The sequence below is a fragment of the Lissotriton helveticus genome, chromosome 4_1, assembly GCF_964261635.1.
Source record: "Lissotriton helveticus chromosome 4_1, aLisHel1.1, whole genome shotgun sequence".
NCBI classification, from domain to species: domain Eukaryota; kingdom Metazoa; phylum Chordata; class Amphibia; order Caudata; family Salamandridae; genus Lissotriton; species Lissotriton helveticus.
The window spans coordinates 1890788972-1890804753 of NC_136063.1; the positions used below are offsets into that span (position 1 = coordinate 1890788972).

At 46.4% G+C, this 15782-nt stretch overlaps 1 protein-coding gene across 5 annotated transcripts in view; it reads right to left on the bottom strand.

Moving 5' to 3' along the window:
- Positions 1–15782, bottom strand: part of LOC144827736 (sodium- and chloride-dependent neutral and basic amino acid transporter B(0+)-like) — a 269399-nt gene that overhangs the window by 21449 nt on the left and 232168 nt on the right. For 3 of the 5 annotated variants that reach the window (XM_078685946.1, XM_078685947.1, XM_078685944.1), the window contains one exon: positions 5443–5610. The exons of the other annotated variants lie outside the window; for them this stretch is intronic. In XM_078685946.1, coding sequence (XP_078542072.1) covers positions 5443–5610 — 168 coding nt within the window. The remainder of the gene's footprint in view (positions 1–5442; positions 5611–15782) is intronic. 5 annotated transcript variants of the gene reach the window in all.

Sequence of the window (15782 nt, forward strand, 5' to 3'; positions counted from 1 at the left end):
ATAGATTTACAGTATACTTGGTGAGTGTCTGACAGGCGTAAACAGAAAGAGTTAGGCACAGAGGTGAATCTGACTGAGAGTCCAGTGGTAAACCTGTCCGGCGCACACACACCGTGAAGCTTCCTCGGAGCACAGTAGTGATTCTTGTGGGCACTCGCACTTGGCACTTTACAGATGGCCCCGTAGGGTACATTATCCACTGGTCAAGAACGCTTTCTGTTACTACACCGGAGTACGTAAATACTGTGGTCTCATCTCACCACCCACCAGCGCAGGCCACAGATGTTTTCACAACTCTGTTTTTATGTTTTTTATGCTTTATACTTGTAGAGGTGTATTAAGGTACATTTAAAAGACATAAATCTGAACTCCAGTGAGGTGTTAACATCTGTGCTATACTGTATCCGAGGCCAGTCCCCTGCACCCCCCTGAAGTAAGCATTGGGTCTTTGCTGTTGCCCACTCCAATGGTACTCATTTAATTGACCTAGGAAGGATGAAAGGCTGAGAGGACCATGGAACCGAACAGACATTCGTGCAGCGGGAGCATCAGCCCATTGAGGCTCCGGGCCTGGAGGAAACACTTACCAGCCACCCCCTTTCTTTTCCAGCTGAAAGATGACCCTCTCCTTTGCAGGCACAGCCCCGGTGTTGCGGCCCTTCCGTGTCATCCCCCCCTTGGCGCCCTAAAGTCCTTGGCTGCTGCCCACTCATGTCACATGGATTCCCTCTCCTTGCAAACACCAATAGCAGCAGAATAAAATAATATATTTTTGGGCAGCTCAGCCAAGTGCGCCAGGTGGCAGCAAGAACTCTGATCCCTTTCCAGCGCCTTAATCAATCAAGGAATTTGTATAGCGCGCTACTCACCCGTTAGGGTCTCAAGTCGCGGGGGGGAGGGGTCGCTCCTGCTCAAACAGCCAGGTCTTGAGTTGTTTCCTGAAGGTGAGATGGTCCTGGGTCAGTCTGCGTGTGTTCTCTCTACCCCCAGCAGCTCTCCAAGGGTGTTCAACTACGCTCACTCCTATCACCCAGCTGGACGCTCAGGCCCGAGTAGTGTGCTGAGTGGGCCCCCTGCAGCTCGGGGCCCCGCGCACCACAGGGGATGCAGGTGCGTGTGTTACACCTATGAGTGCAACTATCAAACAAGCCTACACACCTTAAAGAAGTCACACTGAAACGCATTATACATCGGACCACAGACATTCTTTTAGAACCTATTTAAACTGACAGTTCTGTAGAGCACATTCTCTCCACTAGTGACATACCAAAACTAGAAGGATGGGGGCCAGGAAGGACATCTGCGATTTCTTTAGCCCCGAACGGAGCCCGGTGTCCACAGCGTAGGAGGTGCGGTCCATGGTGGGATATGCAAATAATGCTCAGTCTCCGAGAAGCCGTGGTGCTGGACCCTGACTGAGCCTGTTGCCGGTGGGAGAGGGCAGGCGGGAGAGGATGCAGGGGCTCAGAGGGGCGCTGCTGGAGCGGTACCTGCTGTTAGTGAGGCTGGCTCTGGTACTTGCGGTGCAGCTGAAGCTGCTGTTTCCGTGTTTACATGTTTCGGAGCCTTCAAGTCACCGTTACTGCTGCCGCTTCCTCCCGGAACAGGCACACTTCTGCCCCCAGCATCCATCCTTCAACCCTCCTAGCACAGGCACAGCGAATGGAGAGGTGGGCACGGGGGAGTGAGGGGGAGAATAGGTGAAAGACAGGGGAGAGGCGGCAAACATGGAGACTAGAAAAGCAGGCATGGGTAAAAATAGCAAACACGAGGATAGGGCAGGAGAGAGATTAGGAATGTTACAACAAACGAGGAAGCGAGGGTCTTGGGGAGACAGAGTGCGTAGGCTGCTTGGAAAGTGAAAGAGCTTCTGGTTAATGCAGCCATGTGAATCACGAGAGAGGGACAAGTCAGGCAAAATATTGTGCGTATTCAGTCAGCCAATCAGAGAGAAGACAAGCATTTACAAATGCAATAGGACTCGTATTTATACGAGACCTATTGCATTGTAAACAAAAGTGCTAGAATCCAAGAAGGCAGGAACAGGAGTGGGTGGGGGGTTGCGGTGGGCAGAGAAGTGAAGGGAATGGGGGGACGCAGGGGAACATAACGGTTTTGAAAGTGAAGGTGCCGATAGCCATGGAGGGATAAAAATGATGTCATGGCCATCAGGAAGCAGGACTAACTTGACAAACACCAATGAGAATGCAGAATTTAAGATTTTGGCCAATTAAAAAAGATAGCCGGAAAGTGGGCGGAGCTTCCCCCACTATACTGTATACAGCATCTCTCGATGAGACAGCGCATGCGCTGCCTAGGCCGGGACCTAAAAAGGGATCCCACGTCAACTATTGTGAATCTAAAAAAATTTCTATTTCACTTTCATGAAAGGTTGATCAACTTACACCTGCTATACCAGGAACTATTCAGACCTTTTTCTCTGTTGTTCACATGCCGCTGCTCCCTTAACTGCAGATCATCTTGCTAAGAACTACAGACAAGAATTTAGGCTATTTCCATTCATTTAATTCAGGGACTTGTAATTTGTAATTTGTGGTGGTATTTGTAGAGCGCAGCGTTCGCTCCGGAAGGAGCATCTTGGCTTATCCCTTCACATTTAATCTATCATATTGATCTACGTGAGAATGGGATGTTTTGCTCATTTATGAATGGCACCATTGTCTAGCTCATGCCAAGTAGTGAAATAAAAAGCACACTATTTGTATTGCCAAGTTTTCGTGTATTTTTAGAATAATTGTTTTGAGTCATAACACAAGATCAAACCGTAGACTCTCGACTGAATTCCATTTTCTTCAACAGCCACAAATCCTGTAGTTAGTAGTTGTCATTGGCCCTCATTTGATACACATGCTGAAGTCACACTAACTGCCTTCTCACTCTTACTTCCTCCTGCTCTCTCTATCTCTTTTCAAACCTCTCCACTCACTCCCTCCCCCTTCTCTCCCTGCCTTGCTTCAAATATCACCGCTCGTCTTCCTCAGTTTCTCTCTCTGCCGGTCACTCCCTTTTTACTCTCATCCCTCCCTTTTTAGGTCTCGCCTATGCCAGCGCATGCGTTGGTCTGGCAAGACATTTAGTGAGTGGGTTTTAGAAATCCCACCACATGCTTTTGCTGGCTTGGAGCGTGCGGTAAATCACACAGTAACGCGCATTCCTCGCATCGCTCGATGAAGCGCCATCTGGCTTTCCTCTCACTAGCTCTCCCAAGTGCACGCTTAAACGCTCCTCCCCCCATCCCTCCCCCACCACAGAGCGCGTCCCGCTCCTCCCGCTGGCTGCGACTGCTCCCGGCGCCACCTGGCTTAATCTCATCTTCTGACTTAATTGGATTTTAACCCTTCAAAAGAGCAATTTCCAATCATGAAGTTCCACTAATCCTTCTGATATCGCCTTCATAAAAAAATGTTTTACTTCAGTTTTATTGATTTAAATAGCAGTGCACCACAACTACTAGTAGACATGCTGAGAGTCATCAACACTGTAAAACCACAAAACTAAACAGTGAAGAGTGCAGAAGAGCTAAACAATGACCCTCTCAAGTGCACAATCAACCATCAGCAGAGGAGTTCAGCCAGATGGAGCGGCCTTCACAAACGTCATTGCGTTTTCTTTTACACATAAGTGAGGCAAGATGCACAGAAAATTAGCAAAATGGTCTGTCCTCAACTTATATGCATGCTTGCCTTCCTAAACTTAAAATTACCATCCACTACCTGCTGGGTAATTCTGTACTGCCACGTCCCACAACATACACTAAATGCCACTCACAGAGGAAAAGAAGCTGTCATTCTTTACCGCAATAGCTGCTGGGTTAGCATTCAATAAGCAGCCATACGCAGCATACAAGCGAATGCTGTCAGAGTAATGCGCAGCCTACATGTGCATGTTGTCGGAGAAACTGAAAACTTGCAAAATCACAAACCTTAAAAATATAGAAAAGCAAAAGATTTCACAGTTGTAAGGAAATTTTCGATCTCTTCAGAAGCAATTCTGAGACAAACAAATCATTCCACAAGAAATCAAGGCAGAAGTTTAATATATTACACTTCCTGTTGCTCCCTATCAAATGCCTATATAGATGTTTAGAGAAAGACAATCAAGGCAAAATACAAGTGATGACATTTCTTTCTAAGCAGTCAATTACATTAACCCCGCTTGGGACATTGAAAGGCGTGCTGTATTTTGCCTCCGCATGGACAGGGCCGGCAGTCGCTATCTACGGGTGACCGAAAAGATTGGTTTGCCTACTTCCCTCGCACAGCTGGTGAAGTGCGCGTGGCCTCCAGTTTCAGCAGATGGGTGCTTGCCAGGCCAGTTTCATCACTTCCTGCTCCGCGCTGAAATCCTTGCAGCTTTCCGTAAGGTCATCCCTGCCTGCACTCTGCAGCTGGATCACTGCAGGGCTCCCCTCCCGACGCGCAGGCTCGGGTCTTTGCATGATGTGATGCAGCAGTGCGGAGTGTGTTGCAGGAACCCCGCCTGTCAGAGCGTTAGCTTTCAGAATTAACAAAGCGTTGCTGTAAGCTCCAACCCGACTGCTCCTAGGGTATGCCATGGACTACATGGTTCATTGTTTGCGCCTTCCTGTTTAAGATAATCATGTTTGTAAGGCCTGGAGGGAAGCATGCAAGCAAATAAAAGTTGCTCCATAAGTATGAGCAGTTGGGGCTGATTGGAGAGGTGAGAAGTTGCAAAACTCACATGCATCGCCAATAAGAGCGGTGTTCAGTGCTTTCATTTAGTTTATACCTTTGCCCCATCTTGCAGGAGCCCAGCTGCAAAGAAATTATAGTTGTAGCTCTATTGCTTTTCCTAGCGTGGTGTTCTGCCCTTCGCAAAAAGATATGCATAGTAGGGTCTATGTGGACTTTAGTGACGTAATCTTGCCTTTTCAAATGGTGCTCCAGCATCCGGTCACCTGTGCTCAAAGTACTAAGGACCACGTAGCAAAACAAGCATTGGCATGGCCATTAGGTCTCGCCTTGGGGACCTTATAAGTGTTTAGCCATGTAACGGTTGATGTTGCACCAAGGATATTGTGCTGCATAACTAAATACTTATAAGGTCCCAAAAGCAAGACCTATTGGCTATGCCAATGCTGTTTTCTTTTTCCCTCCCTTGTTCATTTTCAATCTCCCGCTCCCTCTCTTTCCCCCTCCCTCCATTTACCTCTCCTGCTCTTCACCAACTGATTGTCTGTTGTGAGAGTGTGTCGACTGGGAGCCTTTAACAGGAGTTAGGGTTATGTTGCATGCAGTGATTGCTGGTCCAAGTATACACACCACAATCGTTGTGCAAAGTCAAAGAACATTTTAAAGGCATTGATTTCACCAGAAGAAATACTGGCTACCACAAAGTATTCAAAATGGTTTCATAGCAATTGCATTTTCGTGTTACATGAAGTATTCCATGAAAACGTACCTGCCACACAGATCCTTCTGCTCTGATCATTTTGATCACTGCGAGGATTGGGATCCACATGAGACAGAATGCGATCATACACCAGCCAATCGCCGTTCCCCAGGCTGGATATACTATCGATCCATGCATAGGTGCTTTAAATGTCAACAGTGACCAGATTAAAATTGCCTGTAAAAATGCAAGGCATTGGTCAGTAGCTCATCATGTATGAACCTGAGCCTCATATTCAGAAATGTTCATGACTTTCAGCGCACATATTTGATTGATGCTACCGGAGAGAAAAGGCAGGTCTCTTAATTTGTCCTCGTCCTAATTAAGATGCAGAAATTGTAAAAGCATCAGCGCAAGTTTGTCACACACGCGGTCATAAACCCCGACATTCCCCCACCATTATTAGGCTGTTTGCCGTGAAGACTAAGGCCTCACAGTTTAAGCCTAAACTCAGATGCCCGCATGTGTGCAGCCATTGGAAAGCATCCAATAGGATCAATGTAAGAACCAAGTCACTCGTTTAGACGAAAGGCCATTGGAAGGCATGATCATGGCAGGGCTTCCTTAGAAAAGGCCAGGTGGCACCAGACCTTCTCCGTGGCTGGCTGATAACTGGAGTGCAGATGGCAATAGTTTATGGAAATATAAACGGTTGGGTGTGAGCTGTCTGAACCCTATTCTGCAGGAGTGTGTGTCGGTAACATCAGGAGTCTGCTGCAAGATGAATGAGGGACAGTGACAGTTACTGGCTAGCTGATTATCTTGAGGATGCTGCTCTCCACCAACCAACTAAGGCAAGAAAATGAAGGCCAGTCGGTGGCAGTCAGCCATGCAGGCAGTGGCAGATCACTTGATCAACATGATTGGTTAGAAGGTCAACCAATAGGGTTTGGCAAAGCAAAATTCCGCCTTACAGTGTTTTAGTGAACAGTTGCCTGTTCCTCTGGCGAAGTCAGCTAGGCAGATGGGCTCTATTTCAACTACACCAGCAAATGGACAATGGAAGTTCATTGTGGAGAAATATCGGAGAGTGGCCACACTGTGCTTCTTTGCGATATACCAAGTCATCCTCAAACTTTTTTGAATTCCTAAGCATAGCTTTTGACTGAAGGAAAGATTTAGGCTTGGAATTACGAATTTGTGATTCTCAGACTGAAGATTAGCGGAATTGGCAACCTTAAAACTCAGTTACGTAAAGTATGCTAGTATTACAGATTTTCAATAGTAATTAGTTTAGGTTTATGGGAGCATGGCTGGTCACAGTGGAGGAGTATGTGCTACACAATGGGCAAATGGAAACACCTATAAAGCTAGACTTGCATAGCCAATCCCAGCGGTTACTCACACACCATGTATGCACTTCCCTTCGTGCAGAATCAATAGTTCAGTGTGCACATTTTGTATGAAAAGGCCCACAACCCCAAAATATTCCGGATTGTATATGGTGAAGACGTTTCCCAGATTAAACATATGTTTACATGCAGAATAAATGAAACTTTCAATGTGCAAGTCCACCTTTCCACCATATTTATTCTTGCAAATTGTCAGAAGTGTGCAGAAAACACAATCGTAGGTGAAAGTGAGAATGCGTGGAAAAAACTCACATTTTTGGATTGGATAAAAACCCCAAAAGCATGCAAACTATCTAAAGGTTACTTTTTAATTGGTGGTCACCCGTTTAAAAGTAATACTAATTTAAAAATGTTTATAAAAAGGCAGTGGGTGGGGAGGGGGGTACAAATTGCTAAATGGAAGGAGTATGTGGGATTAATTTGAATGAATATCTAAAAGCATAGTCTAAAATTAGAAGGAACGGTTGGAAATTGCCCTAAATATCTTGCTACCAAACAACCTTCATGAAAACTATGTTTTTTTCTAGCAGTCATTACTAATAGGGTCAACAGCTAATGATTGAATAGGCTACTGAATTGTAATATTTGAGATTGAATTACTTCTATAATTTAATTTTCTACCTATTTTCCTCGGAAATCTATAGGATCGTTCTAATACTCTGCCACTCTTAATAATTTTAGTCAACGCAGCATATAGTTTGTTTCATTATTTTCTTGTATTCAATAGTAAGGTACATTAACTAAAGTGTCAGTGAGTTTTACGATGTAGAGTAGTGATTTATATAAACCGCATACTCATTGCTCTCAGGTAGCTACATATTAGGAATATTTCTGTGCTTGTGTATACTAGATGGCATGTGCAATGTCAACAGTTCTTCCTGGAGATCTTCATGACAGGTTATAGAAGGGGTGGTGTGATTTAACATGACTGGCAGGTGTGGAGTGTATAAAAGAGGAAAGGTTTACGTTTCTACCTGATGGACAGGAAGATTCAGCTAAATTAATTTGCATTGTGGGGTTTTCTGAGATAGGACTAAATTGGTAGCAACCTAATTAGTGAGCAAAAGTTAATTTTAGGGCGAGGTGCTGGGAGAGTCATAATTGGAGCTAAGGGTCTATTCACAGGTGGACTGCACAGACACCTACAAACTGCTCTCCCCACCCGTCATTCCATAGGCCATCGACTATGCCAACTCCCTTTACTAAGGCATCCCGACATACCTTACCCACCGTCCTCAACCGATACAGAACCAGGCGGCCAGAGTGATTCTGCAGGAAAACAAACGCCAACACGTCTCCCCCTTCTGAAAAAATTCCACTGGCTCCCTATATCACAGAGATGCACCTTCAAGCTCGGATGTATTATCTTTAAATCTTTGAATGGCAGTAACCCCAACTTCATTAACAGTATGATCAACAGACATAATCTTACCCACAATCGGAGATCCGCCCACTTACACCTCCTGACAACATCCTCTTTCAAACAAACAACGTTCGACTGGGATGCCCCTTCGGTCCGAGTCCCAACGTCGCTGCAACTCAGAGACCAGAGTCAAGGCACTATCAGCGCAGAGGACGAACCCACCTGCAATGACCCGACCAGAGTCCCTACCCCCTCTCTGGAGCCTGAAGGCACGCCAAGGAGAGGAGTGACCTAAAGATGGATTGAAGAGCCCGTGAATAGGCTTCCATGTGGGCACGAGTCGCGCCAACACTCGTAAATGCTGGGTGTTGGGGGAAGGGGTTGACTACTGGGCACCGTGTACAGCAAAGACCGGGAGCAGCGGGCCCCACTATCACGTTTATGTGAGGTCAGAGACCTCCGTGACTTGTGTTCGCGCTTACCTGCGCCAGGAGAATGACGTCCACGGGAATGAGTGTGACCCGACCGACAAGAAGCCTAGGCTCGAGAAAGAGATCAGCGACACAACGATTCAGAGCGGGACATCCGGGCGGCAAGCAACTTCATCCGTCACTACCTCACGGACTTTGGCTTCAGCAGCCGGCAGGCGTCGCACTTCCTTGGAGTGGTGTTGCACTCCCAAGCACCACATACAGATCGCGTGCAGATCAGTCACGGACATCTGCCGCATACAGGTCTCACACGCCTTGAAACCCGAAGGCAACGCACACTGTTCCCAGACGCTGAAGGCGTCGAGCAGGCCAGAAGAACCGCTGCTCCTGGATATGCGTTGGAACGCGTCAAAGAAGGAAAATTGAGTCAGCGGACAGGAAGGGACTTGTATGGCTCCACTGACGTCATGTCATAGGACGACTTCAGGGCGGAGCCATGCGGCACAGTGCCCCGACACGCAGAAGTACTGCTGGGGAAAAATTCTCCGGATCCAGTCTGACGCATGGGGATATTCTAAGTTAAGGAATCTGCGGCTAGATGTCTATCAGATATGTAGCATTTCCTGGGGAGATGTTCCATCACAGCCGCAGGGCGGGAAAGATTGCCCTTTTTTGTGCCCTTTGGTTAAGTAAGAAGTAAATAAAACAGATCAAACCGAAACTTGGTCAGCAGGAATATATTATAGGAGTTCACTAACCCAAGTAAATACGGCTCAGCCACCTTGGTGGACTTTAATATAACAAAGTGCTGTATGCTTGGCTTCATGAGCTCCCTCTCCTCCCTTAATATAGTCTGGCGCATTCTAAACGCCATCTTCAGGAGGATTAGGTCAACCTTTTGGATTCCCTCTGGGTTACAAACAGAGGTCTCCTCTGCCCAGATTTGTGAAGCTTATTTTGATGCAATTCAGCCACGGTATCCTTAGTACTTGATCCAAGGCCAGGCAATCTTGAAGGATTTCCTTATTTAACGAGTTCCCCACCCTGACCCATGTTTTTAACCAAAGTGACAGCGGGCGAAAATCTATCTGGTCTGTAATGTAGGGCTTTCCTAGCTCTTCATGGGCAACAAAAGAGGGGATACCCCGGGGAACTGACAACAGATGTTTCATGAATTTGTTTTCCGATATTTGGACGTCCTTTACTTCAGCATATCCACAGAGTTTAATTCTATAGAGTACTTTTGACAAACACTTTGCCCTATAGAGCTCCAGAAGAACCCCCACCGGTCTTTCACCCAGTCTCACAGCAAAGTAAAAAACTGCAGCAGATTCCCTGTTAAGGTTGTTTCTCTTACGGGTAAGTTGTGTACCCCAGTTCAATTCATCATCCAGGAGTACCCCCAGATAGATAAAAGCAGATGTTTAAGGGATCGGGGTAGACCCTACCGTAAAGGTGTAAGGTCTACTAGGCCGCATCCCCAGTTGCAGGATATAGGATTTGGAATTGTTGACTTGTAAGTCCAAGTCTCCCATAAACTGGGCTTACGTGGATAAGATTTTTTGTAGACCCCTCTCTGTCCTAGACATCAGGATGGCGTAGTCTGTGTATAGCAGAACAGGGAGACCCCGCCGTCTGATCCAGGAATAATCAGTCTCAGTCTTCAGGAGGCTTTTCTCCTGATTATGAATGTAGAGGTGAAAGAGAAACAGTGCCAATATACAGCCTTGACGGACACCACCCCTGACTTGGAATGGACAAGATACGCTCAAGCTCGATGAGTATCGCACTACCGCCTTGGTGTCCCTGTGGAGATCATGGAGAAAAGGGACCGACTCCCCGTCTACCCCTACGGCTTATAGGATCTGCCATAATTTGCCCCCGTTTACGCAATCTAATGCGGATGACTGATCCATAAAAGCTAGGAAAATTGTACCCCTACGAACAACAGTATATTGACTGGTTATAAGAAATAGATTGTTCAATCGTAGAATGGCCAGGGTGAAACCCATATTGAATGTCCGACAGGATATTGTGGTCAGTACCCCAGGTCAATAAACCGTCCAGTAATATCCTTTTACCACAGAATCTAACACAAGATGGGTCTATAAAACGCGGTGCTATCCCTATCACCTTTTTTGAAAGCTGGCACAATGATGGAAATTGCCCATGATGACAGGGTCCACAGTCTAGCAGCTGCATTAATTACAGAAGTAAGTACTGATGCCCTAAGTGCCACCTCCGACAAACAAACATCAGGTGGGTTTATTGCGTGTCAGACCAGTGATACCACATCTTACTAGTTTTTTTTTTATTACCACGAAGATTAAGTAAAGGCAATGGAGCAGAGTCTCCCTTAAACATGTCCTCAAAATGACTGACCCATTCGTTTTCGGTGATATGTGCTTCTAAGACATTAACAGCTTCTTCTCCCAAGATGGGGCTGTTTAGGATACTCCAGAACTTGGCGTTGCACTTATAGGTTGTTGCTTCCATGAGGTTGCCCCAAGCTTCTTCCTCCAGGGCCGCCCTGCGCTTACTAAGCGCTAGTTTGTACTGCTTTCTACAGATTTTAACTAACGCGGTGTTCCTTGGGGAGGCAAGGAGAGCAAATTTCAGCCTCCTGGCAGCGAGCGAGCATTCTGGGTTAAACCATCTGGGCTCCCTCTCCCTCAGAACACCCCGAGATGGAGCAGTCAATAATTTGATGACAGAGCCAGTAATTAGTTTGAAAGCACAGATGATTGACTCCTCCGTCTCTACCTTCACATACTGACAGATCTGAAATTCCTTCTGGCACATCTCCAATAGGGCTTGGAAAGAAAACAAAAGAACAACCCTGCCCTTGATATATTAAGGTCCCAGATGGGATCCAATTGATACTGAAGGAGTAGAGTATCTAGGAATCAGAACTGCATAGCGTATAAGGCAAGTCAATGTACATATACATCAGGAGAGTGTAGGCTTTTTAGTATGTATATTATTTATTAGTTTATTTTGATTTTACGTATCAAGTTGGCAGTGTACAAAAAGCTATTTACATTTTTTTTTAATACACATAATATATACATCTTCAGTTATACCTGATAAAAAGGAAAAGATAAAATGGAGAGACAAAATTATAAACCTGTAACAAGTCCTACCCAGCAACGTGTTATACAACATTCATTCCTTCACATTCATTCAGATCATTGTATTCATTCCCACATTCTTACATACAACTTTCATTTCCTAACATAGTCCTAATATTTACAACAAGGCAAAGTTCCTGATATTTACAACAAGGAGATGTTAGGTTTGTTCCATGGGCCTTAGTGATGTTTCCAGGGGCTAACGACAGTAAGGGAGATCCTGATGGATATAAGGAAATCCTGATGTTTATAGATCTGTCGTTTTCCTGGATGCGTAAGCCACAAGAGCCGACGCGCGTTTCGGTGCCAGGACAGGTGGCCACACCTTCGTCAGGGCTGAGGGTTTTTATTGCTGGGAGAGGGACAGGTACAGAGTCTATTGTTGTAGGTGCAAGGTCATTTCCCAATTAATCCGTGTGGTAGGCTAAAGGCACCGTCTGGTTTTATTGGTAGATTTTATGGGTTTCCAAAGGTACTGTTTTCAGTGATCTTCTAAGGAAGGTGATAGTATACTGGATTTCAGTACTGGCCTTTTTTCCAATAATTGTCTAAGGCATCGGGGGAGGGTCACCTTCCCTTCCAAGGTCACTGTGGGTCAGATACGGTGGCTTCCTGGCGTAATTTTTTAAGTGATCAGACAAAAAAACCCGGACATGGGATCCAATTGTTTGTTCAAGCGGAGGACGGCAGTGTAGACGAGCCTCGGCTGCGTGAAAAAGGGTTGGTACAAGGTCCCTGAGGGTGTCCGAGATTCGTCCTCCTTTGGGGTTCCGTCGGCGCCGATCCGCCGACCAACTGCAAACCGGAAACCACCGTCTCCATCTGGGACCTTAATATATCAAGGGCAGGGTTGTTCTTTTGTTTTCTTTCCAAGTTGTTTCTCCCCTTTTGCCTGCCCATATCATTAAAACCCTTGGGGGAACCCCCTTCTTTCCACAAACATCTCCAATAGGGACCTGCACAGAAAGTCTTGAGAGATATGCCCCCATCTAAGACGTCTCCCTCCGTCTACAGCCCGCACAACCCCTCCTCCTGTGATCTGTCTTTTTAAATCAAGAGGGCCAAATGCCTTTAATACACAGGGGATTATGATTGCCATAACTCCTGGCTATTATTCAAAATTCTGAGAGCAGGTAATACAGGGGGGTAGAGATTAAAATAAAATCAATAATAGAGGATTACCATCCCCTTAAAAGTTGGAATAAGGTAACGTCTAGACTGGATCAATTTCCCTATTGTTAATTGCAAGTCCTACTCACAAACCAAAGCATTTAACCCCCCCCCCCCTGTTTGCAATGAACAAAATGCACACCATCTACAAGAGGGAAAGAGGACTCCTCGCTAGCCCCTATGCCCTCCTGCATTAAAGCTGCACATATATGTGTGTTGAAGTACCCTATCAGAACTAGGTTACCTGGCTTACGAGGCAAGGTCATACCATTCGTTACAAATGAGCATAAGCGAGTGACATTACACGCCTCTGGGAAAAGAGAAGTAGCAATATAAAAATTCAGAGGCATGAGATTGTGGGGTCCTGAGGAAAAGTATAATGGCTGGAGAGATGGATTATCCGTGTTCAATACCACAAAATCACCTCGTAAACTAAGACACAGACTGCAAGTCCCCCTTTTGAACAACCCGCCCTCGAGGGAGTTGCATGGATCTTAAAAAGCTAAAAGCCCTCCAAATAGTAAGTATTGTCAATAGTCCATGTCTCCTGGAGACAAATGTCATATTTTCTGATGAAGGCCAGCCCCAGCGGATCTGCAAACTTAGTTGCCAAACCAGCTATGTTCCAAGAGATGATGTTAAAAGAGTTGTTTGTCCCTCGGGTGGCTGCAATGATTCTCCTGGGTTAGTTGATCCTTTATGTCCATTTGTAAGAGCACAGTGGATTTCCTTGGACCCTGTCAACCAAGTGAATGGCAGTAATCAAGTTGACTCTGGGGATCAAACAAGTTGAATAGAGGGACAGGAGGGGGTGGTTGAGACCATCCCGACTGGGTTGGGTCACAAGTTTCCTTGGATGCAGTGTCATAGATTTAGGTGGGTAAAAATAACCCAGGGACAGTGCTCTTATGGAGGAAGGAGGGCCTGGTCTTTTACCGTGGTTAGCAGCATGGAGAATCCTTTCTGTCAGATGTGGTCTATTAAAATTAATAATTATAAAGTCACCATCACAACTCTTTTTCGAACCTCCTATCCAGGCCATCCTCCTAACCAGGAGGATGTCCCCCTCCACTCTAAAGCCCCAGGTGTATTGGAATTAAGCCAGTAAAGGACCTTATGCTTTAATTGGTAGAAATCCTCGGAGATGCCTGGCTTTAAAACAGGCACATTAATAAAACCACTACGTACGGCGTTGCTTCCGGGGGTAGATCGATGGAGATTGAGCCTTGGGGTATACTATCATGATCAACAGCGGAAAACATTTGGGCGACCCCTTCTTCAGCCCTTACATGAGGAGCTAACACTGCAAGAATTGGCCTCTAGGCTAGGTGACAACTGCTTGAGTGGCCTCGCCTGGGAACCACATGTAGAAAGTAGATTGTCCAATGCTTGTTGATGGGCCACGAAGAGGGATGTACTCACAAGACGGGCGGATTGGGCAATGTGTACTATATACAATGTATTTGAGGTGGAAATAACGGGTGCCGTGCCGGCAGGTGTCACCACTATGTCACCAGAGCGTAGATTAGGGTCGGGTGTTAAAAGTGATTGGGACAGGTTAGAGAGGTCTCGCTCTTGATTAGATCCAACATAATATCCAAGCGATCAAAAAGGGAACTTAAACCAACCTCTATCATGGCCGCCAGGTCGTCTTTCATCACAGGTACTGCACTCTGGTTGTTTATAGATGCAAAGTCCACCTTCGAACATTTCACTTTAGCCCGAGTGGTGGTATATTTACGGTTGGCCCCGGATTCCAGCCCATCACATGGCTGAGCCCCCTACACAACAACAAGGCAGGCTTTGGTCTGGCCTGGTAACCTATACTCCCTAATATAATCCCAGCGGGTGTCTCATTGCGATCAGGCTGTGTCTCTGGAGTGGTGTAATGTGGAGAAGTGGCAGTCAACTCGGTTCCATCCTCAGCACCCTGATAACCGCTGATAGAAGTGCTTGATGGTAGATGATATACCGGGGACCGGGAGAGTCTACGGTACACAAGTTCAATTTATTTTTGAAACACCCCCGCTGCCCTTTTTTAACAAGCATTGGAAATGCAATAGGTCTCGGATTTATTTGAGTTTAAGCTAATGGCATTGTAAATGGCAATGTCTTTTCGCCATGTGTTATGGAGTGTATGCATGTGGTGTGTAGTGGAATTATGTTGGTTGCATTGGAATTGTATCAATGGTGGCATGCTGCGCTTTAGATGAATATGTTTAAAAGTAAAGTGTGCCATACTGCGATTGCTACAATAGTTAATTGTGTATGAGTTAACAATTGATGTGTGTACGCCTGTGGAAATTGTGCACTGATGGCTGGTGGTGTGTGTGCCTGGTGGAAGCGTGCACTGCCGGCTGGAGGTGTGTGTGTGCCTGGTGGAAGCGTGCACTGACAACTGGTGGTGTGTGTCCCTGGTGAAAACGTGCACAGACGGCTGGTGGTGTGTTTGCCTGGTGAAAGCGTGCAATGACGCTGGTGTTGTATGTGCCTGGTGAAAGCGTGCACTGACGGCTGGTGGTGTGTGTGTTTTCCTGGTGAAAGCGTGCAGTGACGGCTGGTGTTGTGTGTGCCTGTTGAAAGTGTGCACCGATGGCTGGTGGTGTGTGTGTGTGTCCTTGGTGAAAGTGTGGTGGTGAGTGTGTGGTGAGTGTGTGGTGAGTGTGTGGTGTGTGTGTGGTGTGTGTGGTGTGTGTGTGGTGTGTGTGTGGTGTGTGTGGTGTGTGTGTGGGGTGTGTGTGGGGTGTGTGTGGGGTGTGTGTGTGGGGTGTGTGTGGTGTGTGTGTGGTGGGGTGTGTGTGGTGTGTGTGTGTGGTGTGTGTGTGTGGTGTGTGTGTGTGGTGTGTGTGTGTGGTGTGTGTGTGTGGTGTGTGTGTGTGGTGTGTGTGTGTGGTGTGTGTGT